The 15,489-nt window shown below is 43.7% G+C and overlaps 1 protein-coding gene across 2 annotated transcripts; it reads left to right on the top strand.

Moving 5' to 3' along the window:
- Positions 1–2,113: 2,113 nt before the first annotated feature.
- LOC146991182 (uncharacterized) lies at positions 2,114–12,861 on the top strand. Of its 2 annotated transcripts, none has more exons than XM_085786655.1 (11): positions 2,114–2,231; positions 4,451–4,552; positions 4,729–4,878; positions 6,181–7,885; positions 8,714–8,767; positions 8,856–9,666; positions 10,386–10,595; positions 10,745–10,805; positions 10,928–11,049; positions 11,162–11,313; positions 12,498–12,861. In XM_085786655.1, the coding sequence occupies exons 1-11, from the start codon at positions 2,136–2,138 to the stop codon at positions 12,596–12,598; spliced, it is 3,564 nt and encodes a 1,187-aa protein (XP_085642781.1). In that variant the 5' UTR covers positions 2,114–2,135; the 3' UTR covers positions 12,599–12,861. The 2 variants fall into 2 exon arrangements, with proteins under 2 accessions (XP_085642781.1, XP_085642692.1); XM_085786566.1 differs by having other exon boundaries at positions 10,742–10,805.
- Positions 12,862–15,489: the final 2,628 nt, after the last annotated feature.

The raw sequence follows: 15,489 nt of genomic DNA, 5'->3' as shown, positions 1-15,489 counted from the left end.
TTGTGACATCCCTAAATTGAAGTGTAGCAAACCCCTAAAGTGTTGTTGAGGAAGAGGTAGATACTCTGGGAAATGTGCTCATTCACTGTCTTGTTGAAAGTTAAACTTGAAATTGATAGTTTAACATAATTAAAACAGTGAAAGAGCTAGCTCAGCTCTGTGCAAATGAACAAAATAACCAACTACCACTCTGAAGCACGGCAGTTAACATTTACGTTTTGTTTCCGTACAATTACCAAGTTGTGGAATAAGAACAAGTTGTGGAATAATAAACACAAGACAGAATAAGAATAATCAATCATCTTGATCTTTCATTCCTATGGAACCAGAGGCGTAAACGCTGCCGGTCAGCGTCTGACTAAATTAATATCTATCAAAAAAGCAAACACTCCAGCGTCCAGAGAAATTGTTTACTTTGTGGAGGAACAACTTCAGCATCACTGCACAATTGGAAACGGGGTAGAGTAATGGGTACAGTAGAGGAGAAAACACTTGGCTGCTGTGCTGAATATGTAAATGTAATCAACCATCCAGAGATCATCGTATGATTTGTCAGTGGTGCATGAGGTTCGGTGCTGCTGTAGATCTTTATCAGCTAAAGAGAGAAATGCAAACACTGGTTTAGACAGCTGTATTTATTATAAAGACGTTTGGTATAATTATTCATCATATATCAGGTAACACAGTGTGGAGTTGCACAGGATGAAGTGGAAAGCAAAAAAAAAAGTGTTATCCATCATCCCCGGTTCTGATTCATGTGGCTGCAAAGTCATGCAGGGTTTCAGCAATACAGTAAGTCATGTGAACACAACCGATAAATGCATTCAAATGTGTTCAATCATAATGATCTAGTACACACTATAAATGCTTTCTGAGGCCCGAGCACATTTAAATTCATGTGAGGAATTCAAACTGTCCTCAGCGGGTGCCGTTTCTAGTGAAACAGTGTAATAGCACTGTTGTTTGACCCTAACAGCAGACCATGTCAAGGTGGAGAGTGTGTACACATGTTAATTGGGAAAGTCAACACATCAATATTGCAGTGTCTGAACATGCAGATAATCTCTGTTTGTTCTGGAGATGAGGCAGACCACAGGAGGCAGACACACACTTGGCTTTTTCTGTACGACACCACTTTAAGGATCCACTGTATTCATGCAGCTGACTGATATGCCTGATGCTGTGATACTGATAGTGGAGGATGCACCGATATTTTCATGAGAGCAGTTATCAAGCATGGAGCATAATGAAGCACCTGGGCGTATTTAACAGCCCTACAGAGCATCCTGCCCAATTTCAAGACAACTCCCAGTTTCACTATTAGAGCCTTCTTCTATTAAAGCCTCCTGCTATAAAGGGAAAACAGATTCAAACAAATCATTAAATTCACGTGTAGGGAACTTGAGCAAGGCTGTGTGCTTTGCACCATTTTCCTCCATTAAAAAAACAAAAAACGTATGCCATCTTTTTCAGTTAATTTTTGTTTTACAACACATGATGGGTAGCCTAAATGGCGTGTAGTGTAAAAGGTGTTTTACTGGCGCCGCCTGTTGTTTGTGTGATGCATGCTGAGTGTGAGTGGAGCCTGTGAAGCGTCCTCTGGTCACTAGGTGTCGATTTTGAGTAATAAAGGGAATAAAAATGTAAAACCCGCAAGTTCAATGAAAATCGAGGACATTTTGCAGCATGGTGGTCAAAACGTTATATGAAATAAATAACAGGGGCAAACACACTTAGCCACCTAGTGCAAATTATTTTTTCATAAAATGAAAATAAGTGATTAACCCATACAACAGCATTAGCAAGACTCAACAACAACAAATTCCTACTGTAAAGTGAATAGCCTGCTCTGAGGCTGTTTATTGGAAAGCAGGGAACAAAAAAACCCACAATTTCATACGTTTCGCTCCATTATTCGAGTGTCTCTGCAGAAAAATAAAAACCTGTAGCTTATTCTCTAAGAGAATTTTAATTGTTAATCAGTGTTTCATATTACCGACCTTGGATCAGATTACCTCTCCTCTCCTCTCTCTCCGTAACGGAGCCAGCAGCTACAGTCTGATCCCAGGTCGGTGGGATCCTCCTCGTGCCTCTAGTCGGTGACCACGTGCCTCCGTCCGGCCTGCCAGCGGACCATGTGGAGCGGCAAGATGGCGGCGCGGTGGAGGGGGAAAGACGGGGATTTAAATGTCGACAACAGCGACTTTCTGGCCGCCAACATCTCCAACGAGGTACCGGTCTCCCCACTTAAGCTGCTTCTGCATCGAAACAACCGCACGCGGGCAGGTTCCGGTGTTTAATAGGAAGTGTTTCGCCGGCGCGAGGCCACATGTGGCCGGAGCGACACGTGGCTGAACCAGGCTAGTAGGTAGTAGTACTACTGAGACAGCAGGGTGGAGGCTCTGCTGAGCCTGTAGCCTGCTGTTTGGACCGTGTCGGCACGGAAACAGCTTAATAATGAGTTACTGTATATCATTAGCTCTGTCCGTGCTGAACACCGTCGTCGTTGTAAAGATAAAGCCGGTGAAAGCCGACGGGGAAACCGGTTAGTTTCCTCAAGAGTACGAGATGTTCCGATATGGCTGCACAGTCAGCAGTCCGCGCTCCTGCTGTCTGCTCTGTACTATAGACTGTAGCTCTGTACACTAACGTCCTCTTTATGCTTCACCACTCTCACTGCAGCCTCGATCTGATGCTTCATTTTAAGCGGTGGCCGGGCTGACAGCAGGACAGACTGATCTGCTGTCAGCTGGCTGGCAGCCTCTATGTGTAGTCAGATCAGTACAGGCCGTCACAGCTCCAGCTCTCACTTCTCACACATGGTGTGGAGGTTGTGACCCGCCTGTAAGGCCTCTGCTCCCCTGCTGCACTTCCACACTAAAAAGTTTGTCTTGTGCCATTTTCCTATGTGGATGCAAATATAACCACTACAATTAAATGATCAGAATCAATATGCCTTTATTGTCATTGCATGGTCAACTGTCATACAGCAAAATGTTGCTGTCTCCCATTAAAGAAACTGTAATACTTCATGTCACACATACACTCACATCAAAACTAGAATACTGTAGAACTATTGATCAACAGATAATCAATCAGAAACTATTCTTAAACTATTTGTTCATGTCATGAAATTTTGCAATTGTCAGAATTTGACATTTCTTTGTCATACATGTATTATAATGTTTTGAGTTGAGATTGTTGGTTAGCTGAAACCTGACATCTAAAGACATCATCTTGGGCAGGTTTTTTTTCCCCTATTTTTATACATTTTACAGATGAGAAAAGTGAAAAAGAAATCACAGCTCATCCATAGACAGGATTCTTCTGTGAGGTGCTAGAGCTGAACTTAGACACTCGACAAACAAAATCAGCAATCGCACACTCAACTCTGTGCATATCTCAATGGGCTCTATGCACAGCTCCACTACTTCCTGAACTTAATGCTGCTCCTTTATTTCCTGTCTTACATTATTGGACAACCTGATTAAGGTGTGTCTGACCATTGTGACTACTCAGACACACCTGGATTAATAAATCTGTCCAATAATGTAAGACAGGAAACAAAGGAGCAGCATTAAGTTCAGGAAGTAGTGGAGCTGTGCAAAGAGCCCATTTATTTGCAAGCTTTTGGTCTGTGACCTTCTTCATATATTTTACAGATAAAATGTAAATGATAATTTGCGAAACAAGCTCAAGAGTCAATAATGGAAATAATTATTACCTGGCTGGCTGCAGGTATGCAGCAATAATCAACACTATTAAGTATTAGGCTAGTAGCCAGTGTTGCGGTGTTTGTCCTCATATGGGACTTTGTGAAATACACCAAACTCAACAATAAGACGTGCACACTCACACACAATTATGTAATAAAATAAAAAATGAAACAGTGTAGTGATTTATCTTCATGTAGGTCTGCAGCTGTTTTCAGTATGGTAGGTAAGACTGACAGGAGTAGAGGTTTGATAGAAAGTGAAAACGAAACTGTCACATTTAAACATTTATTTAGTTTTTGTCTTCATCTCTAGACTATACACCTTATGAATCATCAAGAAAATAAAACAAAACGTCATGAGATGCAGCAGGGTTTCTACTTTTTTGTCTCTGTTGAATGTTTTAATGTAGTTATAGTAGAGAGAGTAAAGTAGACAGTTCTTTCTACACAAAGCGTTTGTTGTGTTTAGCTCGTTGTCTGAAGCATCACCTCTGCCTCACTGTTTCTTCATGGCTGAATCTGCAGTTCAGTCAGAACAGGCAGCTCTTCCTGTTTATGCTGAGAAAGTTAATTTCCAGCTTAATGCCTCCTGCGCCCCAGTTCCCGGTCACACCCTGAGGAAGGACTGTATTGTAAAATTACAGGAGGTAGAAATAGTCCAGATTGGTGTGTGCACTTTTTTCGCAACATGGGATTAATATAGTTTTTTTCTTCTGTATGTCTGTCTCTCTGCAGTTTGTGCTGAGCAGAGGTGATGTTGAAGATCACATGGACACACACTCCTGTACAGATCACTCCATCTTGGCCATTTTTGAGGACTCCACGGTGCCGTCAGAGGTCAGTGCTACAGCTTATGAATGTGAATGAGTGCACATGGACACGGTAAACATCCCTCAACATGTCACAGTGTTTCCTCTCACAGTTTGTGATGTATGGCTCTACTTCAGCCTTCAGATTTTGAAGTTGTCTTGACATATGACTGAATAACTCTGAACACTGCTGTGTCTTCTCAGGGTAAGAGTGGAGTGGAGGAGAGTGAGACTTTGCTGTCAGCCCTGTCTGACATGTTGGACAGCGTGGAGGACGTGGACGGGACCCTGTCTCCGTTCGATGTTCTGCCAGACGCCACATTCCTCAACCAGCCGCAGTACAGAGACTCAGCGGTGAGTTCACACACAGGAGCAACGGACTGAGAGACTCATCCTCAGACTTCACATGTTCATTCAGGTTCAGATGGTTATGACCTGCCATGATTATAATGAAAACACAAAAACTTTATGAATGTGCCTCGTAGCGCTGTGGTCGAGACCACCTAACCCGAGACCAAGACGAAGGGGGATCAAGACTGAAACCAAACCAATGCCAGACTATTTTCAAGACCATTACTGTATTCATTAGCAGTACTCTGAATAAATATGTGGTTTGATATTTACATTATTCCTCAACTAAAAAGAAAAGATTATTTTCAATAAAATCGAAACCATATTTAATTTACAGGGTTTCTGCAGGTCATTAAAAAGCATTAGAAGTCATTAAATATATTTTGCTAAAATTAAGGCCTTAAATGGCATTAAAAGGCATTAAATTCGATTCTCAAAGGCATTAAAAAATTGATTAAAAAATTGATTGATTCATACAGTGAGATTTTGATATCATCACATCCCTATAGAGCACAAAGAGCAGAAAAATAGGGGGATTATACAGTTAATCTACAGTAAAATTAAACGTGGGTGAAGAAATGGAGAATTTTCTAAATTAATATTTTTAGGTGGTGGCAGGATACTGTTGACTTTTTTTTTAAATCGCTTTCGGCAAAAATCGGAATCGGCAGGTCAGGCTTTTTAAAAATCGGTGATCGGCCAGAAAATTGCAGTCGGTGCAGCACCCCTATTGGTGTGATAAACATGCAGAACCAAGTAATTGGGTGTGTGTATGTGTATATAGGTAAGTGTATGTATGCACTCGTATAGTATTTGCAGTCACGGGCATTAAAAATGTTTGAAATGGCATTAAAAAGGGCATTAAAAAGCATTTTAAAAAGTTTTTCAGATGATTAAACAAGCATATACTTTTAGAACAATTTAAATTATCTTAAAGTTATTGAATAACATTACATAAACCAAAGTAAACGAGTGATAGAGAGACGTTGGCGTTTAAAAAAGTATATCACTGCAGCTGTGGTCTTGACTGATCTTGAGAAAAAATCTCGAGTCCAGCTCGACTGAGGCCGAGTTAAAATGTAGTCGATTCAGAGACAAGGCCAAGGCTTTAAAAGTGTTACTGGTCTCGAGTACCACAACACTAGTGCCTCGTCAAAACCATTTTCTTTATGAACTTGCGTAGATACTGATATAAACTGATGACATCGAGTTCGGCAGTGAAGTACTTTTAAAATGTGTCGTTCTTTCTCTCTGCTTCCCAAAGAGTAAACACTGATCTAATCTAGTTTCTCTCCTGCTGTTTAGGTTGTTTCCCTCAGTGACAGACCGAGGCAAAGACCCAAATCTACAAACGTGACATTAACACCAAAGAGGGACGGAGAAACGGAAGACAACAACACGATCCCTCAGCTGTTCGCACAACAAAACCAAACCTTGCTACACTCAAAAACCAAGAAAGCGGAGAACGAAGTGGAGGTCTTCACCTCCACTTCTCTCGTCAACCTCGTCAGGCTCATGCACCCGTACTGCCTGAAGCTGCATGTGGAGGAGGGAGATAAACCCAGCAACAACCACGCGCTGTTCTCCAAGGAGGAGGTGTGGAGGTACGAGCGGCCCACCGAAGAGAGCGATGAGGAGATTAACGTCGTATCTGATGACGACGAGGAACCCGTGAAAGAGACGAAGGGGAGCGGAGTGGGAGATGAAAGGAGAGACGATAGTAAACTCCTGAAGAGCGCGTTGCTGAATGGGAGCTCGCCCCGGGCGGCGCCGTGCAGAGAGAAGAAAAGAGTGAGCTTTGGCCCGGTTCAAGTGGCTTCATTTAACCAATCAGCGGAAAAGGCGCTGCACGAGAAAAACCCAGCAAGCGAGCAAGCTCCGCCAGCCGGCACAAAAGCACTTGGAAATCCAGCCAGGTCGGCAGCACTTGAACCCCACACGGCACCGTCCACGGAAATGAGCAGCGCCAAGGCCGACCCCCCGAAGGCCAAGGCGCTCAGCCTCCAACAGTACAGACAGCTGCGCCAGAAGAGACAGCCCCTGGTGGAGAAACAGGGGAACTACACAACCAAGTGGCCCTCTGTCCCCGAGGCCCCCAAGGAGCTGCCCCCCATCCTGGGTCTACAGGGACAAAGACGAAGCAGCTGCGGACCAAAGACAGCTCACCACTGTCCAACCCACACCAGAGTCAGTGCCCATCATCTCCACAGGACCACGTCGTCCCATCACGCCCCGCCACCGCCAAGGTCCGGCCCCTCTCATCCGAAGCCCTCAAGAGCTGAATCCAAAACCGTCTCCCCCGCCGGTCCACAGCCGGACACCACGACGACCGTCTCCGGCGTGAACGTGCCTGAAACCAAAAAGAGTCCAGTAAAGAAAGCGGCGTTGCTCAGCAGCGACCCCCCCAACCCCGTGCTGGTCCCGCTGCCGCTCGGCCAGACAGAGCCACCGTCCACCGCCCTCTCCTCATCACAGTCTAGATCAGAGTCCCTGGACGTGGACCCCCGCCTCCACAGCACCGCACACTTTGAGTCAATCCAACAGGAATCCTCAGCAGCGTCTCCTCAAAGACCGGCGTCCCCCTCCTCCTCCTCCTCCCCCACCACAGAGCCAAAGCCAAACCAGACCCACACCGCCCCGCTTCAGGAAATAAACAAGAAGTTTACCGAGATAGCCTCAGACGTCTCACGCAGACCCCCAGCACTTTGTCCTCCCTCAACACGACCTGAACCTGCCTCAGGGTGCAGCAGACCGCCGCCGCAGCAACACACAACCAGCCCAACCACAGGAACCCAGCTGGAACCCAGGGCTCTCCAGTCACCGGGTCCAGACCCAGCGAGACATGTCAAGTGTCCTTCATCCACACCGCGCTCTGCTCAGACACCTCCTGCACCAGATGCCCACGTAGCACTAAAGGAGGAGGTGGCACCCAGAAGTATCTCCTCTCCTCAGGAACCCCCCTCCCCTCTCCAGGTGGGCTGTGGAGGGCAGAGAGCAGCTTCTGACTCAGGTAAACCACCGACATGTCACTTCTAGGGAGGTCACCAATCACCATTATAGAGTTTCTTGGTACAATCACTGTCAGAGAAATAATCACTGTATTACGATTATTATGCATGAATTAATTTCATAACACTGTTAATGTGTAAAATCAAATATAGTCAAAATATAATTACATTACTAATTATAGTTAATTAATGTCATTAATTTTCATCTATACCAACATTTATTTTAATAGTTTTTTTTAACAAATGACACGCTAACATTAAAACTGCTACTAGTTCAATGTTTTGTCAGGTAAATTGACATTAATGTAATTTAATCCAGTATCTGACGGTATTTTGGAATCTTTATGATTAATTAAAGCAGAAGTAAGCGGAATGTTTGTGTTAATATAAGTCTTAAATAGTTATATCTTCCGACAGCAATCACTTATATAGAGTATTTGGTCTGAAACATGGGTCTGTCAGTCACTCTGCTCTGCTGTAAGCCAAGGAGAAAACTTTCCTTGTATCCTACAACCTTTATCCAATGAGGAGAGAGAACGGGATAAAGGGGCGGTCCTCTCTGTGTGTGCAGCCAAGGGATGCGCGTGAATGTGGTGACATAGGGACGAGGGCGGGGACTGCTAACTCCATCTGCTGACAAGAAGATAGCCAAAACGACCGGATCACTTACTTCTGCTTTAATTGATTGTGCCCTTTAATACCGTGATTATTGTGAAAACAGGAAATCGTGACGTCCCTTGTCAAATCTGAACCTTAGAGACGCCAAATCTGACATGATGACAGAACTAAAGCTGTTGCACTGAGTAAATGTTCCTGTTGTTTCCCTTCAGGGATCGAGGCTCCTGACCTGACCAGCCTGCTGGAACAGTTTGAGGAAACACAAGGTGAGCACCGAGACTCCTGGTTACGCTGCTTATTTGGATGTCGGCATCTTGTCCTCGTCTAACCTTTTTTTTTTTCTTCCTGCCGCAGCTAAAGAGGAGAGAGTTGACGACAACGATTCCACCGCTGCCCCACCCTCAAACGTGGAGGTCCCCGGAAATTGCGTAGGATCAGAGAAGACGTCCGGATCACCGCCGACTCCCTCTGTGGGACCGGTCAAACCTGTCGGTGTTCCAGAAGCTCAGCCACAGCTCCAAACATCGGAGCCCGTGGACATCCCCGAGCCCCTGGCCACCGAGATCGTCCTCAGCACTCCCGCTAGACGTAAACCCCCCCCATCCAAGGCCATTCAGATCATCGACCCCCGTCCTCTACCGCCCAAGAAGACTCACATCGGCCCCTCAGAGCCCCCCGCCGCTCACAGCTCTCCTCACATGTACTCGGCCGTGTCCTGCGATCACGATTACTGCGCGCCTGTGGATCAGTCACTGACGAGAGTTAAGCCCTCTTTACCCAAGGATTCTCCTAAACCCACCAATGACTTACAGGCCACCGCTGTTGACTCGAGCGCTGCTGCTGCTCCCGCCGCTCGGACGACGCAGTCTGCATCACAGCATCAGTCTGAGAAACCCAGGACAAACCTACCGGCTGATACAGACAGAGCTCTGCAGTTTTCAGGCCGCAGCGTTGCCATGGGAGACGCTGGCGCAGGTGAAGCCGAGACAGCCCCATGCTCTCTGCCCACGCCCCCACCCAGCCCCGTCAGAGGGAGGCAGAAGAGGAGGTACCGGAGGAGATCGCCTCCATCTGACTCCAGCTCCAGCTGTTCCTCCTCCTCCTCCTCCTCCTCGTCCTCCTCGTCCTCCTCCAGCTCAGCGTCTCGCTCTCCAAAAAGACAAAAGTAATTTTTAAATTTTTTTTATTTCAGACATGTTAATTGAATCAGACTTCATCACACACAATTTCAGTTACACAATACAAGCAACATGACCGAAAGGGAAATGGGAGAAGCATAAAGCTGATCAGGTCCCGCCTCCATTACCATTCAGAATACATTAACTTCATCACAGTTTTTCTTTCTTAGCTTAGTGATGCAACAGCAGAGCTGCGGTCTGGACTCCAGACAGCCAGTCCAGAATAACCTTAAACCCCTTTCTCTGGGTTTAAATCCATTTAGAATTGTCTAGAATAGAGTTTCGTATTTCTCTTTTAAAGGCCCACACGTTTCTTGGTTTTTTAACCTCATCATCTAGTTTGTTCCACTGTTTGACACCAGTGACTGAGATAGAAAAGGATTTTAGCGTATAGTTCTCACTCTCCTCTGCCTAAATAACATTTCCTCTCAGATTGTGTGTCACTTCTATGTCTATGAAAAAACCTTGTAAGTTATGCAGAAGGTCTCTGTTTGCGGGCCTGTACATAATCTGCAGAGTTTTATAGTTGATAAAGTCGTGTAGTTTGAGGATTTTTGCATTGATGAACAACTGGTTTGTGTGCACTCTGTACTAGGTACTGAGTGTAGAATTCTTACGGCTCTTTCATCATTCTCTTCCAACCATATTACTTTTCATTCGTCTTCTCTGTGCATCATTCCCAATTCTCCCTCTCTCTGTGTGGCAGGCTCCATCGCCGACGTTCAGAGAGTAGCTCATGTTCGTCCTCCCCCTGCCGCTCCGTTTCCCGCTCCCCGCCGCGCCGCTACAGGCTCTCATACTCCAGATCCAGATGCAGCAGGTCAAGATCCAGATCTTGGTCCCAGTCCAGGTCCCCATCCAGATCCCGATCACCAACCCCACAGATTTGCCAGAGGCGGTTGAAAGATGTTTACAGGTTAGTTAATGTTACAGCCTTTACACAATTTCAATGAAATAACGATTCTATTTAGGGTTTTTTTTTTGTTTATTTAAATGTCATTTCCCTTTGTGTGAGAATGTAACATCTGTGTCTCTTTTCTCTTTTCGCCTTCATCCCTGCAGCAGCAAAGAGTCCAGGAGGCTCAGGAGGGAGCACGAGATGAGGATTGAGAAACTAAAAGCCATAGTGAGTAAAAGATTGAGACATGTCTTTGTGTGTGTGTGTGTGTGTGTGTGTGTGTGTGTGTGTGTGTGTGTTTTTAAGTTGAGTAATGAGCGGTGACTAAATTTGAAAATCCTGTCCAACAGGATGAGCGGAGGGTGGTGTACGTCGGCCGCATCCGCAGTTCAATGACACATGATGAACTGAGAGAGCGCTTCTCTCAGTTTGGAGAGGTGGAGTGTGTGTCGCTCCACTTCAGAGACAGAGGGTGTGTACGCAGCATGTGTTTCTGTCCTCTTATAGTTTTTAGTTCACTTCATGTCTTTTTTAGATGAATTATCACGACCATTATTCTAATCCTGCATCCTTGGTTCCCGTAGCGACCACTATGGCTTTGTCACATTCTACAACATGGATGACGCGTTCGCAGCCATAGACAACGGCGGCAAACTACGGAAGCCCGATGAGCTGCCGTTCGACATCTGCTTCGGCGGTAGACGACAGTTCTGCAGTTCAAACTACGCTGATCTAGGTGAGAGTCTGAAACCACAGGGTCACTGCACTGATGGAAACCAGAGGATCCACAGTAGAACTCCTGGTGAAGGAGGTGAAACTGCACTAATCACCTCCACTCTCTACATGTGCAAGGCAGGGATCAAATGAAGATCAGCAAAACCATAAAGTCACACCTCAGATTGTAACATGGAGTCGAGTCAGGCTGCCAGCAATCACATATTGTTATTTATTACATGCACAGTCATCTTTGAGTTGTCTCACATGGAGGTCAGTGTTGACACTGTGGCAGTTCAGTGGGTTCCTGTGAAGCCATGTATCCATTTGAGGAATTAATATTGCGACATTTTCATCATCAGCACGTCTCTGACAGTCACCACACCCTGAACATTAGTGTGTAGGGCTGGGCGGTATGACCTAAAATTCATATCATGGTATTAATCGAATCCCTTCACGGTAACGGTATATATCGCGGTATAAATTTAAGTGTAAAAATTATAATGGACGTGTTTCTGAATGGGTTTTGTAGTCCCTTAGCAAAGCTAAATTGATTTTTTTAAAGCAATAATGTAATTTTTAGAGCATTTATTGTGCAGAAAGCAGCAAAATTAAAACCAGCACTTTATGGTGCAAGTAGTGCAAACGAACACAAATAACAATGCCATAAATGGTCAAATAAATTGCTCGTTACCTTTGGTTGCTGTCACTGTCACTCCACACATCTTGCAAATTATCTTTTTCTACTCATCATCCGACACACACACACACACACACACACACACACACACACACACAAGAAGAGTGTGTTTCATGGTGAGTGAGTTGTGTCTCCGGTTGCTATGGATACAGTACGTCTTCTCTCTACAAGGTTCATAAAGTCTTGGACTTTACTTTCACTTCCGTCAACTTACCAACTGTAGCCGAACCCAGTCCAAATCACTGCTTTTTTTTTTTTTAACCAGCTCTCCTGCTCCGCTGTCTGTGAGGCAGGTGCGATGACGTCATTGATGATAGGATGGTAGAGCACAAATCTCTACCGTGGGCCAAATTTTCTACCGTCTACCGCAAATACTGCATATACCGCGCAGCCCTCTTAGTGTGTAGTGTTCATTGAAGTGATGTGACACATTACACAAGTGTAATTGTGATGGAGAAGTGACTTGAGTGTAACACTGGGCCTGTCCATGTGTCTCTCCTCCTCAGATGCCAACAGAGACGCAGAGCCCCCTCCTCCCAGGAGCAGGTTTGAGGACCTGGACTTTGACTCGTTGCTGCAGCAGGCTCAGAGAGGACTGAAGAGGTAGCAGAGCACTGAGCTGGACCTGGCATCCGCAAAGTTTTTTTTTTTCCTTCACAAACCTCAGAGCTTTTCGCTCGCACTTATGTAGCAAACTTTTGTATGTTAGTGGGTTTTTTCATGTTTGGACTCTTAATATGCATGCCGTTTTTATGTGTGCAGTAAATATGAACAGATATGTAGCACTGTCAATTTGAAATTATGTGATTAATGGAACCATTTTAAAATTTTTGTTGCATTCCATAACACTGATAAAGTTTTCTATGTATATGTAAAAAAAATAAATAAAGGCTGTTCATTGCATTTCCTTATGAACAAGCTACAAGTTAACACAAGTTTTCATGTGGTTTATTTTCAGTTCAATCTTCACTGCAGATATGCTGACTTGTTATTGATTAGTTACCAGTGTTGGGCACATTACTTTAAAAAAGCAATTAATTATAGTTACTTGTTACTTTCCCCAAAATGGAAATGCAGTTAGTAACTGAATTACTACATTATAAAAGTAACTAATTACCAAGAAAAGTAACTACGGTATTGCATATAAAATTGCATCTGGAACAAACCAACTCAGTCCGTTACGTAGCCTGTCTGCAGAGTAATACTGAGTGAGTTGGTTAGTTCCAGATAGGGATGTCACGATTACTTGTTTTCACAATTAATCGGGGTGTTAAACGCCACAATTAATATTAACCGTAAAGATTTCCAAATACTGTCACTTTCCAAAAAAGATTATGTTGGAAACACAGAGGCAGATGTGTGCCAAAGTGAAGGTAAATGTAAGAAATACTGGTCCATTTACCTAACATAACATACAAGTGGTAGGAATTTAAATGTTAGCAAGTCATTTGTGCTAAAAAACAAACAATGATAAACTTAAACAGTCACTGTCACTGTGATATCCTAAAAGGGTGTGCGGGCAACCCTCTCTTTTTTCTCCTATATATTAATAGTAGAGACTGAAAATATTTAGTGTAAATAAGTATTGTAATTATATTTTAGCTGTATTTGATTTTACACATTCATATGATGTAAATTAATTAATGCATAATAATGATAATCGTAAAACCGTGATTATTTCTCTGACAATAATCCTACAAAGAAAATCTATAATCGTGACATCTCTTGTTCCAGATAAATGTCTTTTTTCTGACTAGGTGATGGGCTGAAAAACATGTGTATAAAACGTACACTTTAACATGTGTATTATTTTGTCAAGGGGGTTTCTTGAGTCAAGTAACGGCATTAGAACGGGGGAAACAGTCACTTTTTTCATTACTCGTTACTGAAGAAAGTAGTAGCACCATTATTCACATCACTGTTAGTTACACAGGTGCAACGTATCACTCATTAACTGATGCATAGCAACCGTTGATTAGTTACTGGTCTCACCTGTGTTAGATGAAGTGTCCTGCTCTGCACCGAGCCTGACCTCACCTACAATACAACCCACTTCTGCCTCGTATCTCCTCAGTCTCATCTGCTTTGTCTTTTGCGAGTCCCTGGGCTTTTGCTGACTTTCGAATCTTCAAAACATCAAGCCAGTTTGGTCTGCAGGCCCCCCTAATCTTAAAGTCAGTCTCATACATTATTTTTCTTTTATCTAAATTGTCTCTCTCTCCACACAGCAGCTCAGACTCTTTGTAGGCTGTTTTTATCTGCACGTCTTCTGATCTTCAGCAGCCTCATTCCCCGTCCCTCACGGAGTCAGCAACTTCATTAATGCTCACCACATGAAGTGCGCTGCAAGTTTAAAGACCGTCCTGTCAGGCATCAAAGCCGTGACATAAAATGTGGATTTTAATTGATCATATCCAACATTTCAACATGTTTTTCCTGCCTCAGATAATTCTGTTAGGTTACATTTTAACCTCCCTACTGTCTCAACAGACCTTTCTTGTGCCATACTTAGTGAATTGTTGGTGTAACTAATTACATTAATTGCACTCCAATTAAAGCGTTCCACTTCCAGAAACCTATTATGTCTCCAACCAGCCGTGCAAGTTATTAGTTCACTGGTGTTTCAGGTTGGAAGCCACTTTATCATTTAATTTGCTATTTCAGCTATTACACATTTGAATTGCCTCTTAATAATAACTTAAAAAATTCGGAAGCCAAGGCTACTTTACTTTACAGCAATGTATCACAGCTGTTTTAGTAAACAGAGTGCAACTTGGAGCTCAAATCCTCCAGTGTTCGAAATGGACTTCAGTTTGTTCTGTCTTGATATAACATTTAACAAGAACATTTGCATTTTGATTGATTTGGGTTTGTTCAAAGTGGGTGAAAGAGTAGATGTCAATTTGGTAATGACATCATTTGAGTGGTTGCTTTGATGAAAAAAAATCACAAACATGATCAGAGGTGAGCTTTGAGCTGATGATGTCCAGGTGAACCTGCTGATTTCAAGGCTTTATTTTGAAGTAATAAACAGCGACAAATTTTACATAGCACAAGTGTAACTGACATTAATAACAGGACAGAGAGAGAACTTCCACTGGCCTCTATGTAATGACTGCTTAGTACCCGGCCGGCTCAACTAATAACTTGTGTGACTGCCTTCACTTTAGTGACTGTGTGAATTGTTGGTGCCTAATTCATCAGTCACAAATGCTGTCAAATACTGTGGCGCATGCCGTGTCCAATAAACAGAGCATTCAGAAAGTGGTCAGACCCCCTCAGGGTGTTCATGTTCATGTTCCAACTACAGTTTTTACTCAGTATAACCAGTGCTTTAAGTGGGAAAAAATAAGTGCCGGTATTCCCCTTTTCAGCTGTTGGCTGGTAAATTAGGCGGTGGGTGGTCGATACAGCACATCATTAAGTGATGCTGATTTAAAAAAAAAAAAAAAAAACCTTCAATTGAACTTTCCAGAAAGAGTATTTTCTTGTTAAAAT

Source organism: Trachurus japonicus, chromosome 1, assembly GCF_045865225.1.
Source record: "Trachurus japonicus isolate A0001 chromosome 1, Traja_1.0".
Taxonomy (NCBI): Eukaryota; Metazoa; Chordata; class Actinopteri; order Carangiformes; family Carangidae; genus Trachurus; species Trachurus japonicus.
This window is presented reverse-complemented; position numbering and strand designations above follow the sequence as displayed.

What these genes read in the sequence shown, in the direction of transcription:
- LOC146991182 (XM_085786566.1), top strand. Translation starts at nt 2,136, where the DNA reads ATGTGGAGCGGCAAGATGGCGGCGCGGTGGAGGGGGAAAGACGGGGAT. An exon ending in ACTCCACGGTGCCGTCAGAG is followed by an intron (nt 4,553 to 4,728) that starts GTCAGTGCTACA and finishes GTGTCTTCTCAG; the next exon opens with GGTAAGAGTGGAGTGGAGGA. An exon ending in TTCAAACTACGCTGATCTAG is followed by an intron (nt 11,314 to 12,497) that starts GTGAGAGTCTGA and finishes TCTCCTCCTCAG; the next exon opens with ATGCCAACAGAGACGCAGAG.